We start from the raw sequence: 18,474 nt of genomic DNA, 5'->3' as shown, positions 1-18,474 counted from the left end.
GGAAAACTGTCATGTTTTATACTATAAGCAATACACTCATGCTGTTTGTATAAGTAGGACTGTTGGTGAGATTCTGGCCGTCAGTTTGGCACAAGGAGGTCCTGCCCCTACATTTTTCAGCCAGTGGGCTTACAGTTACCTCTGCAATGGGCAGATCAACCCAACACAGCTGGATAAAAATACAGTGGCAGATTCACAGTTGCGGTTACTGATTGACCAGGTGCTGTATAACTAGTAAAAATATTGCCTTAGTACACATTGCAGCTATATAATTTCATCTGTTAAATTACTTTTAGGTGGAATCTTCAACTGAGCAGTCACTTCAGGGCCTTACTGATGAGATTTTAAACTGTGGATTCACTGGAGCCATCTCGGTTCAAAAAAACGGAACCGATTGTCCGGTATGCTGTGACATGTTTTCGTTTTTCTATATGAATGTAAGAAAAATAGCATCTGAAGATGTTGTTTAATCTCTTTTTTGTACCCACAGAGCCATTACACTCCATGCTGTGCTTAGATTGCAGCCAATGTTGGAACAACTCAAGGAGGGTTTGCAGCTGTATGGCCTCCACCTGCTGATTAAGCAATACCCAGAAATCTGCCAGCCTCTCTTCGTCCTAGGGGGAGATGTGAAAGTGAGTACAAACGTATTTTCAGTTTTACATGTATGTATTACATACATTTACACATTTTGTTACATTACAGACACAAATATGAATCTATTTTATTTGAACTCTAAATGAAACACCTACACAAAGTGGTGTACATTAGAGAAGTGGAACAAAAATCATACATGATGCCAAATATTTATTACAAATAAATAACTGAAAAGTGTGGTGTGTGTAATTATTCAGCCCCCTTTGGTCTCAGTGTAGTCAGTTGCCCATAGACATTTCCTGATGATTGCTAAACATACAGTAAAGCCAGGGCAACAATAGAAAAACAAAACATTTCCATGTGTTAGAACGGCCCAGTCAACGTCCAGATCTCAATCCAATCCAGAATCTGTGGCAAGATCTGAAAACTGCTGTTCACAAAACGCTGTCTATCTAATCTGACTGAGCTGGAGCTGTTTGGCAAAGAAGAATGAGCAAGAATGTCAGTCTGTAGATGTGCAAAGCTGGTAGAAAAATACCCTAAAAGACTGGGAGCTGTAATTGCAGCAAAAGGTGTTTCTAAAAAGTATTGACTGAGGGGGCTGAATAATTACACACACCACACTTTTCAGTTATTTATTTGTAAAAAAATGTTTGGAATCATGGATGAATTTTGTTACAATTCTCAATTGTTTACCACTTTTTATTGGTCTTTTATGTTGAATTCCAATAAAATATATTCATGTTTGTGGCTATAATGTGACAAACTGTGGAAAAGTTCTAGGGCCCAAATACTGCATCCCTGAAGTAATCAAGCCGTTGGGTTGCTTTGCTTTCTAATATCATCATAGGTTAGTGCCGAGTTTGTCATGGCGTCCATTCACCCTCAGCTGAGTGAGAAGGGAGCCTCCAAGCATCAGGTTGAGCTGGACCTGGTTAACTTCATTCAGGACTTGCTTTATGAGTCAGAAGGTAAATGGTTATTTTTGTCTAGTTTATAGTTGTCACATTCCAAAATTATATTCTAAGGTTTTTGTGAAAAAAGTTACACTTGTATCGAATTCAAATATTTAGATATTTTTTTTGTCCAAAAGGCCAGGGTTCTTCAAAACGTCTTAAAATTCACTCTTATCCTAACAGAAGGTCAAGAACATGTAGCTGACGAAGATGGCCCAAGATCTATCACACCTGCCAGGTTTCTGCAATGGATCACCGGTCAAGGCCATGTTCCTCTCCTCCCCTCAGAAAAGAAGGACTTTGCTGTGGTGGTAAAATTTAATCATAATTGTGAAGCTGACTTTGGAAATCACAGCATCTGCTATCCTGTTGTGTCATCCTGTGCTAAGACCATTGTCCTGCCTGTGAAACATATGAAGTCCTATAGTCAATTCAGAATGGTTCTGCTGGAGGCTTTTCATCTTGGCCAGGAATTTAACAATGTGTAAAGCATAGCATTGTCTATCAATAGTTTTGAGGTGTAACTCAAAATGCTGCTCCTTCCATTTAATGTTCAGGAAGCACATTTCAAAGTTGGAGATTGACAGCCAGAGTTCTTTAATGAGTGACATGAAGCACACAAAAACATACAGTTTTACTGTTGAAAAATGTGCCAGAGACAAAAAAAAAAAAAATAGTTTGTAATGTGATGTTTGAGCGTTCACATAAAAATTTCCTGGCAGGTTCATTTTACATGTATATCACATCAAATAAAAGTCTGAGCTATTCATGAACCTTCTCTGGGTTGAAAATTCAAAATAAAAATGTTGCTGCCTAGGAACGGTGAGTTAGTACAAAGTTAAGTACATCCAAATAAATGTCTCAGCCATGTGACTGAGAGGGCCTTGTTACATTGACAGTGTCTCTTAGTCTTGCCATGTCCTCCTCAGATAGAGGACATTCAACAGATGGAAGAATTACTCCAGGATTGCTCCCATCCAGCTCACCAATAGAGTTGACATCCAAGTACGCATCCTCGATTTCCTGTGATGATTTAAAAAAAAAAAAAAAAAAGATATTTCAAATGACAATTCAAAAACAGTGTTGGGAAATTCAAGACAAACAGTCAGCTCCATAAATATTGGAACATGGGAATTCTACTTTTGGCTCTATATGCCACGCAATGGATTTGAAATGAAACTAACACAATTGACTATAACTGCAGAGGTATTTGAACTGTTTTCATATGTGCCTTCCACTTAAGGGACCAAAAGTAATGGAACAATTGGCTTCTCTGATGTTCCATGGCCAGGGATGTGATATTCTTGTATTTAGTGAAGCAACTCCTGACAAAAACAGCAGGATAAATTTTGAAGTGTTTTGGGCAATATATATGCTCATATTCAGCCAAATGCTTCGAAACTCATGAGGCAGCACTTGATGGTCCAGATGGACAATCACTTAAAGCATTCTGCAGAAAAAAAACAAATAGTTAAAAGAAGTGGAATGTTATGCAGTGGCCACGTCAATCACTTGACCTGAATCTGACGGAGCAGTGTTTCATTGCTGAAGACAAAATTGAAGGGCAAATGCCTCAATAATAGCTGGAAGTGAAGACAGTTGCAGTAGAGGCCTGACAGAGCATCAGCAGGTATGAAGCCCAACATCTGCTGAAGTCTGCGATCCAGTTTCAGTTATGATTAATGTTCTGTCTCATTACTTTTGGTAACTTAACAAGTGGGGGGGTACACATGCAGACTGTTGTAACTCCTACAACTTTTAACTGATTTGGATGCAAATACCCTCAACTTAAAGCTGATAGTCTGCAGTGACAGCACACAGTGTTTTTTTTCAACATCTCCAAGTGCACTTTTTGAAACTTGATTAAAGAAGGATTGTATAATTTAGATTTGTTTTAGTACCTCCACTGTGTCTGGAGTATCAACTGGATTCTGGTGGAGTCCCAGTGTCCACAGTTGTTGTGGGGACAGATTCCTCTCTGTCCTTAGAGGGTGGTTATCCCAACCCTGTCTGAAGACATCCAGATCCCTCTGCAGACGTGGAAGAAATGTATGTTGGGCACAAAACATGTGGACACCAACCATCAGTTGGATCCATAGTGCACGCTTGAAACAGCCATCCACACATCTCGCCACAAGCGCTCTATTCTGTTCAACATCAAAATATGGCAACGTTTTCATAATTTTACCCAGAAATTCACTGAATTGAAAAATATATAAGAACATTTTTCTTATTTCCATGGGACATTTATACAAATACTACACATACCTTTGGTTGTGAACACTCTTGCCTGACAGAAAGCTTCCTCTTCCACAGCCCAGGATGGTGAACATGCATCTTGCTATTCCAACATTTTCCACCCCTTGATCCCCTCGAACTCTGAAACAAAATTAAACATCGACAGTACAATTTGTTTTAAATCTAAAAAAAAAAAAAACATGTCACTCTTGAAATTTATTGCAGCCTTTGTGTTTTTAATATAATTTTACTTTAGACTGGTTATTAGAAGTTTATTGTTTTGGTCATTTAACAGTGTGCAGCTCTGTATAAGCACACCTTTCAAGAACTCTAAATGTTTGAACCATTTAAACAAGTGTATGGGGATTTATAAACAACTGATCATATAGGCTACAGTATTACATATTGCATGTCAAAATAATTACACTGCTAATCAAGGGGGGGGGGATCATATTTACACATTTGCACAATCATTGTGAAAATTAACTTTGTGTAGATTTTACCTCAATGGAAAGCCATACTTTTGTACAGCCTCCAAGAAGAAAGCAAGTGCAGTTGATGCTCTGTTGTTGGCAGCAGCACCCAGGTACATGATCTAGAGATGTAAATATCATTAAGTGGAAACTTGGTCAAGTTACTATAATTAAAGATAGAAACATGTTTATCAGGTATTGTAGCTTGGTACATTTATTTTATATTTATAAGTACAAGAAAAAAAGCAGGCTACATAATTCCCAAGGTAGCAAGCTGCCATGAGATGTAGCAGTACTTGTAATCAACTATTCACCCAAATGCAAAGGGTAAAAAAAAAAAAAAAAAAATCCTTTTAGCAACTTGAAGAATTAGTTTACCAAGCATTTAAAGTCACCAAATACTGACAAACATAAACAGATTAGGAACATTTTGTTCTACAGAAGGATCTCTATATTACAGTATATGGTAAGTTTTATGGTAGACCAAAACACAAGTATTTCACTTTTCAATTAACATCTCATTCAGCTCAATTTTGAAAGTGAAAAAACACCTTTCTTGAGTACCCATCTATCCCTCCGAATATCACCAGGCCAAATCTGTAAAAAGAACAACAAAAAACAACAACTAGGGCATTAACAGGTATAAAACATAATTCAGTATTTAGCAGTATTGTCAGACTTCATCCTACCTTATTAGTTTATGGTTTGTGTCTATATGCATCAAGTAAAGAGGACCTTGCACTGAATATGTCCTTCGGACCACAAATCCCAGCCTTGTCATTCTTGAGAAAATACCAGCAGAGTCCACACGGTGCATCGACGAGTACACTCTCTTCCACTGTACATGGTGGCCCATGGCTTGAAGTATCCCTTTCATCATCCTGTATCCAACATGAGGTGTTCTTGTCTTTATAGATCTTACTAAATTGTCCAGCTCTTCATCACTTGTTGTACTGTAGCACTGCTTTATGGAAATGCCATATTCATGCAAACGACGTTTCACTGTCCTCACAGATATTCCAAGAAGTTTTGCAATTTGGGTGATTGATAAGAACATTTCTGTCAGTATCTGGAGCTGTACAGGCGATACATTGTAATTTGGACGTCCCAGCTTTCCTTCCGACAGTGACATCTGGAAGGGGGTTCGTTCATTGACGTCCTCCATACTGAGCACAGTTGACAGCTCTATCAGAGCATTTATAATACTTTGAGGGATCTCAACCTGATCGGACAAAGATCTTAAAAGGACCATGGTCGATAACAAACTGCAAATAGTCCACATCGAGGGGTTGTCTGTGCATGACCTGGGAAACTTTATGCAGTAGTCGCTGAAGCATCTCTCTTTTTAGCTGCTCCTAAATTAAATACAAAGAATTTTACGTTACTTCACTAACTTTGTTGTTCTCCAAGCTTACAGATCAACTAGGACGTAAGTTTCAGCCGAAAATGATAGCGAGGCGTTTCTGTTGAGCTAGCATTTCAGCAAAAATCGTTATAAAATAAAAAAACAGAATAGCCGAAAAAATTTACCGTAACAATAGCCACGTCTTAAATTCGTAGTATTCACAGACTGCAGTGTAATTGTTCCAAACTTAAACACTCACCTGATTGTTCCCGCCAGCAGTGTTGTTGGAAGACAACGCCATCGTTCACTGAGGGACAAGTTAACAGGCAGCCCCCACCCGATACAATGCGCGCTACTTTGAGAGCATGGGAAATGACCGCTTCTCACGTAGTGGCTGGGAAAACGTCTCATAATTGATGTTACGGCGTAATTTGTACACATTACTGCTTGAAAGAGCTTTAGTAACTGAGTTTTAGCAGTTATGCATGACATGTTTTCTAAACATTATCAAATAACACAGTGCAGGAGGTGTTTGATAAATTATGTTCATTCCCAGGTTTCCTGAAGGCAACATGAAAAATGGACCATCTTGAGCCTGCAGCGGTCTGCTGTCACTCATGATTCCCCGCCCATTTCTGTGTAGCCACGCCCACCAGGCCAAAACAGGGCCAAAAGTCTGTAACTAAAAAATAGAGATCTGAAAGTGGAAAAAAAAAAATTGAAGCTGAGAGAAAAATCCGAACCTGAAGAATTTTTTTTGTACATTAATTTAAAAGATCTGAATCTGAAAAAATGTAATCTGAGACTGAATAGATTTTTAAAAAAATAATAATAATGAAAAAAAGATTACTGAAAATTTTTAAATAAAGTTTACTCAGAGAAATTATAGATAAAAGAACCATTGGGTTTTCAGTTAATACAAATATTCAAAACGTTTGATTTTATTTTAAATCCAACTCTTTCTTTTTCAAAGTTCACTCTAAAAATGTGACTTTTGCTTTCAGTTTACATATTTTCGATTTCCAATTTTTCCTTCAACTACACAAACATTATGACCCTGATTTAACTCCATAATTATAATAATTGAAACAATCTTTGAAAAAATGACTTACCAAGCATGGCAAACAACTCAAATATGTAGAGCAAAATGTTCTGAAACGGCTTCACTTCAGCTTCGATTGGAGCCGTGCTGGGGGCGGAGTCTGTGAATTTACTCTATTAGTGTCATAGCCCCTGTAGGAGTTCAGAGTGAAGAGGTCAAGAGTTAATGTTTCCATTGTAACACCTCCAGATTTGACAGAGAAACACTCATTTTTAACACTCGATTTTAACTACTATCATTTTACACCTCAGAGTTACATTAAAAGAATGTGACTCTGCTTAGAGTAAAATTAACTCTACTTTTGCAAGAAGACTATTAACACCAAAACATTTAACACTTTTGAATTTGCTGTGTACATTTCCATGACCTCTTCTAACTTTCTGTCTGCAGCATTGGCTTTGTCTTCCAGTTCTTTAGTGTTTTCCTCGTAAAATTGCTGCATCTTATTTTTTTCCTCTTTGTGGCGTTTCAATAATAATTCAATAACTTGGCTGTTGTGAAATTCCTGACGTACCACCTTTTCTTTTGCTGTTTCCAGCAGGACTTCGACTTCGTCCTCATCATCTGTGATTAGGTATTGAAACAGCTTGTGGAATACACCAGGCACAGACACACACAGGTATGTACTGCCAACTTCCACATTTATTGAAGCTTTGAGTGTTGAGTTTTGACAGCTGACTCAGTCGTACAGTCTGACAGCTCACGAGCCCAGCTGATCTCTCCTCTGGCCGCCCCTCCCCGTCTCACTATAAACACAGCGGAGGGAGACCATCATCAGTACATAAACACCATCAGCTGTTCTTACCGGCCTCGCAGCGCCGCCCTGTTGAGCCTTCTGCTGCACTCCTCCCCTGCAGCTGCGCCCGGGGCCACGCCTCCGCCACACACCCCCACCGCCCGTTCGAGGCCGGGGAGCCGTCCGGCCGAGCCAACTCCCCCCCGCGAGCGAGAGAGGAAATCGGCCACCGCCATCTGCGCCCCCGGCCTATGGATCACCTTGAACTTAAAGGGCTGCAACGCCAGATACCACCGGGTGATCCGGGCGTTGGCATCCTTCATGCGGTGGAGCCACTGCAGCGGGGCGTGGTCCGAACAGAGGGTGAATGAGCGTCCCAGGAGGTAATAGCGCAGGGAGCCGACCGCCCACCGGATGGCCAGGCACTCCTTCTCCACGGTGCTGTACCGGCGCTCGCGCTCCGCTAGCTTCCGGCTGATGTACAGGACAGGGCGGTCAGCCCCCCTCACCTGCTGGGACAAAACGGCTCCCAGCCCTCTGTCCGAGGCGTCAGTCTGCAGAACAAAAGGGAGGGAAAAGTTAGGAGTGTGAAGCAGCGGCTCCCCACAGAGAGCCTTTTTCACCTGCACAAACGCCGCCTGGCACGGCCCCGTCCACTGGACCAGATCCGGGGCACCCTTTCGAGTGAGATCGGTCAGGGGGCTGGTTAGCTGCGCAAACCCCGGCACAAAGCGACGATAGTAACCCGCCAACCCCAAGAACCGTCTCACCTCCTTTTTCGTCCTGGGGCGCGGGCAGGATGCGATAGCCGCCGTCTTCTCCACCTGTGGACGCACCTGCCCGCCCCCCAGGTGGTACCCCAGATACTGCACCTCCCTCCGTCCAACCGCGCACTTCTTCGGATTGGCCGTGAGCCCCGCCCCCCTCAGGGACTCCAGGACCGCGGCCACCCGCAGCACATGCTCCGCCCAGGTGTCGCTGTGGATGATCACGTCATCCAGGTAGGCGGCAGCATACGCTGCGTGCGGACGCAGTACCCGGTCCATGAGACGCTGGAAAGTGGCCGGGGCCCCGAACAGGCCGAACGGAAGTGTCACGAACTGGTACAAACCGTACGGAGTGGAGAAGGCCGTTTTCTCCCTGGCCTCGGCAGACAAGGGAATCTGCCAATAGCCCTTGGTTAAGTCCAGTGTCGTGAAAAAGCGGGCCGTGCCTAACCGGTCCAGGAGCTCGTCGACCCGAGGCATGGGGTAGGCATCAAAGCGTGACACTTCGTTCACCCTGCGATAGTCGACACAGAACCGTATAGACCCATCCTTCTTCGCCACCAGAACGATGGGGCTACACCAGGCGCTGTGCGACTCTTCTATTACTCCCATCCTCAGCATTTCCGCCAATTCCCTCTGCACGATTTTTCGCTTGTGCTCCGGGAGCCTGTAGGGCCGTGAACGCACCGTCACGCCAGGCTGCGTCACGAAATGGTGCTCGATGAGGGACGTCCGGCCGGGCAGGGGGGAGAACACGTCCGCAAAACGCTGTTGCAACGCGACAACATCCGCTCTCTGGGCCTGTGTGAGATGGTCATCACAAGGGAGGGAGGCGGGAATGATAGAATTTGGCACCTCAGGCCCCAACTCATCTCTCTCCTTCACCAAGCTCACCAGAGAAGCGGTTTCAACCTCTCGCCACAGTTTGAGGAGATTGAGGTGATAAATCTGCGTGGCTCCTCCCCTGTCCGACCGAGCGACCTCATAGTCCACGTCCCCGACTCGCCGTGTGACCACAAAGGGTCCTTGCCACTTGGCGAGCAACTTCGAGCTGGAAGTAGGGAGTAACACAAGCACTTTATCTCCCGGTGAGAATTGCCTGAGCCTAGCCCCTCTGTCATACAGGCGTTGCTGACGCTGCTGAGCCTGGAGCAAATTCTCCCGTGACAACCTCCCCAAAGTGTGGAGTTTTGCTCTCAGGTCCAACACGTACTGAATCTCATTTTTGGCGGGGCTCGGACCGTCCTCCCAGCTTTCTTTAATCAGGTCGAGCACCCCACGTGGCCTCCTGCCGAACAGCAGTTCAAAGGGAGAAAATCCCGTGGAGGCCTGGGGCACCTCCCGCACTGCGAATAACAGAGGGTCTAGCCAGTGATCCCAATTGCGTTCATCCTCGTTAATGAACTTCCGAATCATGGACTTTAAAGTCTTATTCAGCCGCTCCACCAGCCCGTCAGTCTGAGGGTGGTAGACGCTGGTCCGAATAGATTTAATGCCCAGTAATTCGTACAGTTCCCGCAGTGTACGAGACATAAACGACGTGCCCTGGTCAGTCAGTATCTCTTTCGGGATTCCGACTCGGGAGATGACCTGAAACAGTGCCTGCGCCACACTCTTTGCAGAGATGGTGCGCAGCGGAACTGCTTCCGGGTACCGCGTTGCGTAATCCACCAGGACTAACACAAAGCGGTAGCCGCGTGCACTCCGGTGAAACGGCCCGATGAGGTCCATGCCGATGCGCTCAAACGGGACCTCAATGAGGGGGAGAGGGCGCAGCGGCGCCTTCGGTATGGCCGGCTGGTTAACAAGTTGGCAGTCCGGGCAGGACGCGCACCAGCGGCGCACATCCGCTCGGATGCCCGGCCAATAAAATCGGGCCGTTATTCGCTCCAGAGTTTTCTCGTAGCCCATATGCCCTGCCATGGGGTTATAGTGGGCCGCCTGGAAAAGCGTTTCCCGGCGGCCCTGCGGCACCAACAACTGGGTGTGTGTTTCCTCGGTCTGAGTGTCACGACTCACTCGATATAACCGGTCGTTTAATAAGACGAAACGCGGGTAGGTCTGCGCGGCCTCAGGGCGCACCACGTGACCATCAATAGCCATCACTTGGTCAAAGGCTGAGCGTAGGGTGCCGTCACGAGACTGCTCCAGTGGGAAATCACCCATGGGGGACACTTCCGGGGCCGGCGGGACGTCCCGTGAGGGACCCGCCGGCTCCTCCCCCCCGGAGTCGGTGTCGGACGACCCCGCGTCACCGCTGAATGCCGCGCACACGCTACACCCCGCTTCCGGTCGTGATCGCACCCCCGCGTACTGCCCCAGTAGCTGATGAAACCCCGGCCAATTGGTACCCAGAATCAGGGGGTGCGACAGGCGCGGGCTAACCGCCGCCGTTACTCTATGCATTTTGCCCTTATACTTTAATAACAGCGGCACTATGGGATACCTGTGAACGTCACCATGCACACACCTCACCTCCACCCATTCTGCCTCCAGCAATGCCCCGGGGCGAACCAAGCTTTGGTGTACGAGGGTCTGCGTGCAGCCCGTGTCCACCAACGCCTGGCGTATACCCCCTCGAGTCCTTACCGGAATACTGTATGTCCCTCCTGGACCGGGGGAGGGTGCTGGGGCGCCAGCAACGCGGAACACCTGCCCCACTTCCATAAGCGGACAATCCCTCCTCAGGTGCCCCGGCTGCCCGCACTTCCAACACTCCGGCCCCGGCGTCTGTGCTGCTCTCCGTGGCTCGGGGGCGGCTCCACTTGGCTCGGCTCCCCTGGACGGCACCAACGCCGCGAAAGGGTTAGTGGGGCTCAGCGCCGGCAGCCGCTCGGCCTGCCCTGGTGCCGGCACACGGCGCCTCGGGGCCGGCACTGGGGCCTGTCTGTTCGGCCTCCGTCCGGCGTCCCCGGGTTCCCCTGCTCCAGCGGCAAGGTGGTCCTCCGCCAGCGTCACTGCTACCTCCAAGCTTGCGGGCCGGTGGCACCGGACCCATCTCGCCGTCTCCGCTGGCAACCCCTCCGTGAACTGCTCCAGCACCACCTTGTCCACCAGCTTCGTCTCGCCCTCCGATGCCCCCGGTTGCAGCCAGCGCACCGCCGCGTCGCGCAGCTGCCGGGCCCAGGCGAATGGTCGGTCCGTTGTAGCCAGCCGACAGGCCCGGAACCGCCGGCGATGGTCTTCGGCGGTGAGCCCCAGCCTGTCCACCACCGCCCGGCTCACGTCCGGGAAGCTGCTCCTCGACGCCGGAGGCAGACTCAGGGCCGCTGTTTGTGCCTCCCCAGACAGCAGGGGGAGCAGCCGCGGAGCCCACTCCTCCCGCGGCCATTGGCAAGCCTCCGCCGTGGCACGGAAGGTCTCCAAAAAAATTTGTGGGTCGTCCCCGTCCCCCATCCGGGGCACCGCCACCGACAGTGGCGAGGGCTCCGGCGTGGCAGCGGCCCCGACCAGCCGTTCCAGAATTTGCGTCTGTCGGTCCGTCTGCTCCTGCAGCGCGGCCAGGTGGGCACGCTGGTCGGCCGCCTGATCCCGGCTCATCGTCGCCATCTCCGCTAGCATCTGCGCCAAGAATTGCAGAGGCTGGGCGGGTGGCGCGGCCTGTGGGTCGGACATTCCCCCATCGGCACTTTCCTGGGTTTCGGCACCACTTGTGGAATACACCAGGCACAGACACACGCACACACAGGTATGTACTGCCAACTTCCACATTTATTGAAGCTTTGAGTGTTGAGTTTTGACAGCTGACTCAGTCGTACAGTCTGACAGCTCACGAGCCCAGCTGATCTCTCCTCTGGCCGCCCCTCCCCGTCTCACTATAAACACAGCGGAGGGAGACCATCATCAGTACATAAACACCATCAGCTGTTCTTACCGGCCTCGCAGCGCCGCCCTGTTGAGCCTTCTGCTGCACTCCTCCCCTGCAGCTGCGCCCGGGGCCACGCCTCCGCCACACAGCTGTTTACTCCCCAGATGTTTGTGTCCTCAAAGAAATTCCATTTTGATTTATGTGAATGTATTGTGCAGGTACTTTCTCTGCTTCGCCCTCATTGCTTGCTTTATCTGAGAACATAATCTGCCTTCTTTTAGCTTGGGGTAGGTCTCAGTTTATGTTTTAAATTAAAAAGCTTGAAGACAAAGTGAACTCTGGACAAGCGTGCGGCCTACCTGAAGCCCAGGTGGGCTTGTTGATAATCACATTTTCACACTCATCTCGGGGCACATCCATGGTGTTCTGGTGCCAGCCTGTCCCCTCTGTTTTTGTGGGGGTTTTCCCCACATACGAAAATGGCCGCTTCTGCCTGGAGGGAGTTTTTTATTTTTGCTTTGCAGCTGCACAGGATCTGTTTTAAACACTTCTATTTTAGGCAATTTTATAATATTTTAGACGACAGCACATAAAACACTTTGTGCTTGGACTGAAAACTGACTCACAAACAGGTTAGAGGCTCCACCCATAGAAGACCTGCAGGGAAAGATTTAATTAAAGATGCATCAACAACTAGAACAAAAAAAGAATCCTATTAGACATGATTTAAAAAAAACAAAACAGTTATAGTCCCTGTTTACAACACCACACAGGTTGGAAACTAATTCTTGCAAAAATAATGCTTTCTACACAATTGCCCCAAGGGATCAATAAACTATTCTGATTCTGAAAGTCCAGATCACAATCCACACAACGGTGTATTCTTGGTATCCTTGGGAAATGTGTTGGATAGGTCTCAAATGTGGCCGGAACTCACAACTACATCAGAAGTCACATGAGATGATAAACCGTACCTTGATTTGATTTATAAATCAGAGTTTTATGGTCAGACGAAGCAAAGATTGACCTGTTTGGCCACAATGACAAGAGGTAAGTTCAGGGCAGTAATGTTGAGTCTTTAAAACTTAGTAACAGTGTTAACCAGGGTGGTAGCATCAATAGCTACAAAAAGCATCTGGTTGAAGTGCAACTTACTAAAAGACATTTAACCAAATATTACTGGGGGTGTATGTATATATTTGGGCCTATATATACTTTTGACCCTGTGTGGATTAGAGAAAATCCAAAATAAAGAAGTCTTTTTTTAAAAGTCATTAAAGATGTACGCTGTATAATCATCCCTTGAAAAAAACGTTACATTAAAATCGTTTATAATTATATTTATAAAGCACAAATTTTAACTTGCAACAGCCTTAGAGGTACATACGTTTGACCTCGTGTAACCTTGGATTAGAGAAAGTTCAAAACCAGTTCAAACTTGTTTACCTAATTTTTGTTCATTTTAAAGAAATTAAAAATGTGTGCTGTACAATCATTTCACCCAGGACAATTCAAAGAGATCATGAAATTAAAGTCCATAGTGAGTCCCTGTAAACTTCTGACCTCAGCTGTATTTATTCACAGTCAGGATGCATGACTCTGAGTCAACTTCCTGTGTTTGTAATGCAATTTCCATTCTGAACTTCTGAAGAATATGACCCTGACAAATACCCTACATTTTGTAATAAATAATAAAAATAAAGTAAACTAAAACTAAGAATTTTTAAATAATTAAAAAGAAAAACTGAAATGAGATGTAGAGCACACTTCTAATGGATCATGTAGCAATGAAGAAGATAGCAGCTGATTAAATAGGCACTAGTGGTTTAAAAAGACCTCTAAATATAAATGTAAAGCATTAATATAGCAAATTATCAAATTATGAGCTTTATGAGAAATAATAGCTTATTTCCTTATTTGTTAATCATTTGAAAGAGCGCATTTTGTTAAGTGCACACTCCAGATCAGACGGTGGCGCTAAAGCGACCAAAAGCTGTTTTTCTAACCGTCAATAAAGACAAAACAGAAGGAAGAAGATCAGCTAAAAGAAGAGGAGACACATTGACACACTACTGCTGCTCTGCTCAGCAGCACGGCTCAGGTGAGACCTGTAAAAAACAGAACTACAAACCAACACTTGGTAGTATTTGCTAGAGATGCTAGCTGTTGTTAGCTTTAGCCTCAGTAGCCGTTATTTTGACACTGCCTGCGCAGAACAAGCTAGTGCTAAACCCAGTGTGTGCATGTGCAAGGTGTTCACCTGGCATACTGAACTGTACTTTTTAACCATGCGAATATTAATGTGCTAAGTGATGCATGTATTTAGTTAACATTTGCTTAATAAGATTGTCCGAAGTCTGGTGATATCAAGTTATTGGTTGTTGCTAGCAGGTGGGGCTTAAGTGGTTAAGAAGATAAAGGAAGATCCATAACTCCTACTGTTCTTATTACAATGAATTACCATTTAATTTCCCCCCTTTTTGGCTGTATGTGTGTTTATTATTGTCATGTTGGTAGTTGCATTCAGATGGACTTTAAAGGTACAGTAAGTAATTTCTTATAAGGTATTTACTGTTAATTTTTTTACGTGCAGGTAGCTGGTGATTGCCAAGTAATGGAGCGTGTGATGGGAGGAGGAATGCTACCGGTGGTTTTAACCGGGTTGGGAGTCGTATTGTTGTACCGGATACTTGTACGTCTCAGAAAAGGGGCTTCAGTCCAAGGTGCTGTAGTGGTCATAACTGGGGCCAGCTCTGGACTCGGGAAAGGTCAGCCTCCATTCATTCATTTCAGCTTACATGTGCAAACTCTCTAAACCATACTGCTTTAGTGCTAGTAGGCTTTTATTTAGATAATGTGCAATCTCATTCTTCAGTGTTGTTGTGCAGATGCCAACATGTAGTTGTAGTTCTTTATCAGATTTGGACATTGTACTGCCCGTTGGTTGTCTCGGACCAGTCTGCGTGCGATCAATGGGAAATTAGGATTTAAACATATATACGTATACATGAATCATTTTGTCCCATTTCAGACACCAAACACTCTTTGATAAATTCCTGGTCAGAGAGTGGATTCCTGATTTTTGTAGGAAACCACATTACAAATTTGTCACTTCTATTTTGAACATGAATGCTATTTTTTTACTTTACAAACACATGTTTGTGAGCGAATGCATCTCCTCTGTAAGTGTGCCTGATCTTTTGTTTCTGAGAGTTTCTAGCCCCGAAAGATGTCAGCTGACCTTTAAAAACAGGAAAGATTGATACGGAGTGTAGAGTTTTTAACAGGACGTAGACTTCTCAATATTTAATTACTGAAGTCAGAGGTAAAGCCATGTGTTTAGTTTGTGGAGAGCAGATTGCTCTGTTTATGGATTACAGATTGAATCCCCTTTGTGAGACTAAACAGAGAGAGAAAAGAGCTGGACTGTTGCTAGCAAATCTGTGAAAAGCAACAGGACTTTTCACTAAGCCTCACACATCCAGGGATGGAGCAGGCAAGACCAGCTTTGTGATTTCAAACAAGCCATCTTCTGAGGAGTTTATCAAAGAGTGCTTGGTGGCTGTGGATGACAGTTGTGATGACCCAGCCCTGTTAATGAATTTTTTACATGGGACAACGAAAAGAGTTTAGCAGCCACAGGCTCAGTAAAAGGGACTACCAAGGTTTGTTTGTTTGTAAACAACTTACACCTGTCAAAATCTGACAGGGAAAAATGTGGGACTTTTAAAGCAGATGCAAGATAAAGTGACTGAAATGAAGCCAGAAGTGAAATTGCTTCTTTTTTTTCGCTGAATCGTACAGCAGAAGGTGTTGTGCAAGTCAGTGAACCATGCTGTTGGTGTTGTAACTAAAACCGTTAACTTCAGTTTGTTGCACTGTTGATTCACTGGATGCACTTGTAGAAACTCAAGACGGACTAGATTCCTGTAGCTGAGCAAGAAAAAATAATTAAAAATAGCAATAGCACTTATTTTAAAATAAAGTTAAGTCTTTTAAATTTTGCAAAAATATGGACATTTTGTGCACAATTGTTTTGGGGAATGTTTATTATATCGTGATAAAAATGTTAGCAGTTTTCTTCTATGCTTATTTCAGTTTTATAAAGTGCTCCTGGTAAGAATTAAAGAGATACTGAGCAGATTTGAGTTCAGCTTAGTGGTGTGGCTCTCTGCACCCACCCCTGTTTTATGCTCACTAATCTACAACGAGAATTCTGCATTGTAGAGTCTGCGCGGGTCTTCCACGCTGCAGGTGCACGGCTTGTGCTGTGTGGACGTGACGCAGCTCGCCTGCAGCAGGTGGTCCAAGAACTAACAGCGAGTTCAGCAAACACACAGAAACTGGTATGTATATACACACAAAGGAGTAACACAATAAAGTCTGGTCTGTCTGAACTATAGCTTAGCCTCTAAGGATCCATATGTAAAGAGTCGTTTTGTTTCGCTTTGGTTATCCACCAGATTCACACTCCCTGTACTGTTGTCTTCGACCTGGCTAAAACGGACACGGTGGAGAGAGCTGCAGAAGAGATCCTGAAATGTTACGGACAAGTGGACATCCTCATTAATAATGCTGGAATCAGTTACCGTGGCAATATACTAGAGACTCACATTTCAGTTCAGCGGGATGTTATGGAGACAAATTACTTCGGGCCCGTTGCTCTTACACAAGGTTTGTTTAATCTTGTTGGTTTCAGCGTACGGGATGTTTTCATTTATTTTGGCTTGTGGTTGAAAGAGCCGAGCTAAATGTGAAGTTAATAAGTCATTTATGTAGAGATTTAGGTGAAGATTATCATGAATATGAGTCAGCCCTCTCTCTTTCATTTCTTTCCTCTCTCCACAGCTCTCCTGCCTTCCATGGTTCGCCGGCGCAGCGGCCATATTGTAGTGATTAGCAGCGTCCAGGGGAAGATAGCCATTCCTTACCGGTCAGCCTGTAAGTCGTCTTTGATTAATGCAAACAAACACAACATGAGTTTGCCAGCAGGAGGAGGGTAACTAAAGCAAGACTCTGATTTGTCTCATGCTGGTCAGATGCTGCGTCCAAGCACGCCACCCAGGCCTACTTCGACTGCTTGCGGGCAGAGATGGAGCGCTACGGGATCCCAGTGACTGTGATCAGCCCCGGGTACATCCGAACCAACCTGTCGATCAATGCTGTCACAGGAGATGGATCCAAGTATGGAGGTGAGGCAGTGAGAGGATGGAACAAAAGAGTAACAGTAGCAAAAGCAGCATTTTTAAGAGTCAGCTGGTAACAGGTGATAAATCTCAGAGTTATTAAGGTGGTGTTGGAATGTGTGTGGATCTTTGATGCCAGCTGGGATTTTGTGTTTTCTTACTGATTTTTTTTTTTTGACTACGTAAGGAAAAGACTACAAGCCAAATGGATTTTTATAACTAAATAATAAAAGTAAGAAGCAACATAACCAGAGTAATTTATAAGTTATTGTAGGGTCTTTCTTACCTTACATTAAAAAGCACCTCGAGGCAACTGCTGTTGTGATTTGGTACTATATAAATAAAAGTAATTTGAATTAATTGAAGTAATCTGTACTCTCTTGTATCAATGATGCAACATGTCTCTTGTCTTTGCAACTACCGCTCAGTATTGGACAGAACTACAGCTACGGGCTGGGACCCCAGGGACGTGGCGTGGGAAGTCCTAAAGGCTGTTCGTCAGCAAAGTAAAGACGTGGTTTTGGCCGGCCCTCTGCCCACTGCTGCAGTATACCTCCGCACACTCTGGCCTGCACTTTTCTTCAAGCTCATGTCCTCGCGCGCTCGCAAGGAGCAAAAACCTAAGGATGAGTGATGTTCAAGCTGGTGAGGTCTAGGACCTGAAATAAGCAAGACTTTGGAGGAAATGAGATCTGTTTTATAACATCTGGGACAGAGCTGGAGTGGGTTTTTGTACTATTCATTGTTTAATGTCTAATTTACATGTTGATATTGTCTGTCATGTCTGAGAAACTTTTACCCTTCCCACCCAAAAACAACAAAAATTGTTGGCAAAAGCCTGCAGTATCACATTTTGCAGGCTGGTGAGAAGAGATGGTTTAATTTGAACTCCATAATTTGGGACTCCTGATGCAAACAGAACAGCTTAAATAAACCAAACTGTGGTAAAGGAATCATGTCTGATGTTTTGGCAGAATGTCTACCCACAACTGTGTCACTTACTCTCCTTTAAAATATCTACTGTGGTTACAAAGTCAACGTTTGCCAACAGTTTCTCATTGAAAAATGGTGCAGCACCCGACCTGTTTCTGGGTCATATTTTCCATGCAGTATGCAGAGCACATCACTGAAAATGAGTCACTTCAGCACACGTACGTGCAGTCGAGTTTTTGTTTCCGGCTAATATTCTTTGTCACTTTAAAGTGTCGTCTGGATTGGAGCATGATTGTACTTTTATTGGGAGCAGCGAGGAATTCAGTGTGGAGT

At 45.0% G+C, this 18,474-nt stretch overlaps 2 protein-coding genes across 2 annotated transcripts; both read left to right on the top strand.

Moving 5' to 3' along the window:
- Window positions 1-508: 508 nt before the first annotated feature.
- Window positions 509-2,210, top strand: LOC143418502 (uncharacterized). The gene is made up of 3 exons (XM_076883585.1): window positions 509-635; window positions 1,448-1,568; window positions 1,737-2,210. The coding sequence occupies exons 1-3, from the start codon at window positions 528-530 to the stop codon at window positions 2,039-2,041; spliced, it is 534 nt and encodes a 177-aa protein (XP_076739700.1). The 5' UTR covers window positions 509-527; the 3' UTR covers window positions 2,042-2,210.
- Window positions 2,211-13,969: 11,759 nt separating this feature from the next.
- Window positions 13,970-18,161, top strand: dhrs7b (dehydrogenase/reductase (SDR family) member 7B). The gene is made up of 7 exons (XM_024802179.2): window positions 13,970-14,123; window positions 14,616-14,790; window positions 16,250-16,368; window positions 16,486-16,696; window positions 16,871-16,963; window positions 17,062-17,214; window positions 17,637-18,161. The coding sequence occupies exons 2-7, from the start codon at window positions 14,637-14,639 to the stop codon at window positions 17,840-17,842; spliced, it is 936 nt and encodes a 311-aa protein (XP_024657947.2). The 5' UTR covers window positions 13,970-14,123; window positions 14,616-14,636; the 3' UTR covers window positions 17,843-18,161.
- Window positions 18,162-18,474: the final 313 nt, after the last annotated feature.

This window comes from Maylandia zebra, linkage group LG4 (assembly GCF_041146795.1).
Source record: "Maylandia zebra isolate NMK-2024a linkage group LG4, Mzebra_GT3a, whole genome shotgun sequence".
NCBI classification, from domain to species: Eukaryota; Metazoa; Chordata; class Actinopteri; order Cichliformes; family Cichlidae; genus Maylandia; species Maylandia zebra.
Note: the sequence above shows the minus strand (reverse complement) of the source record. Positions and strands in the feature narration are given on the sequence as shown.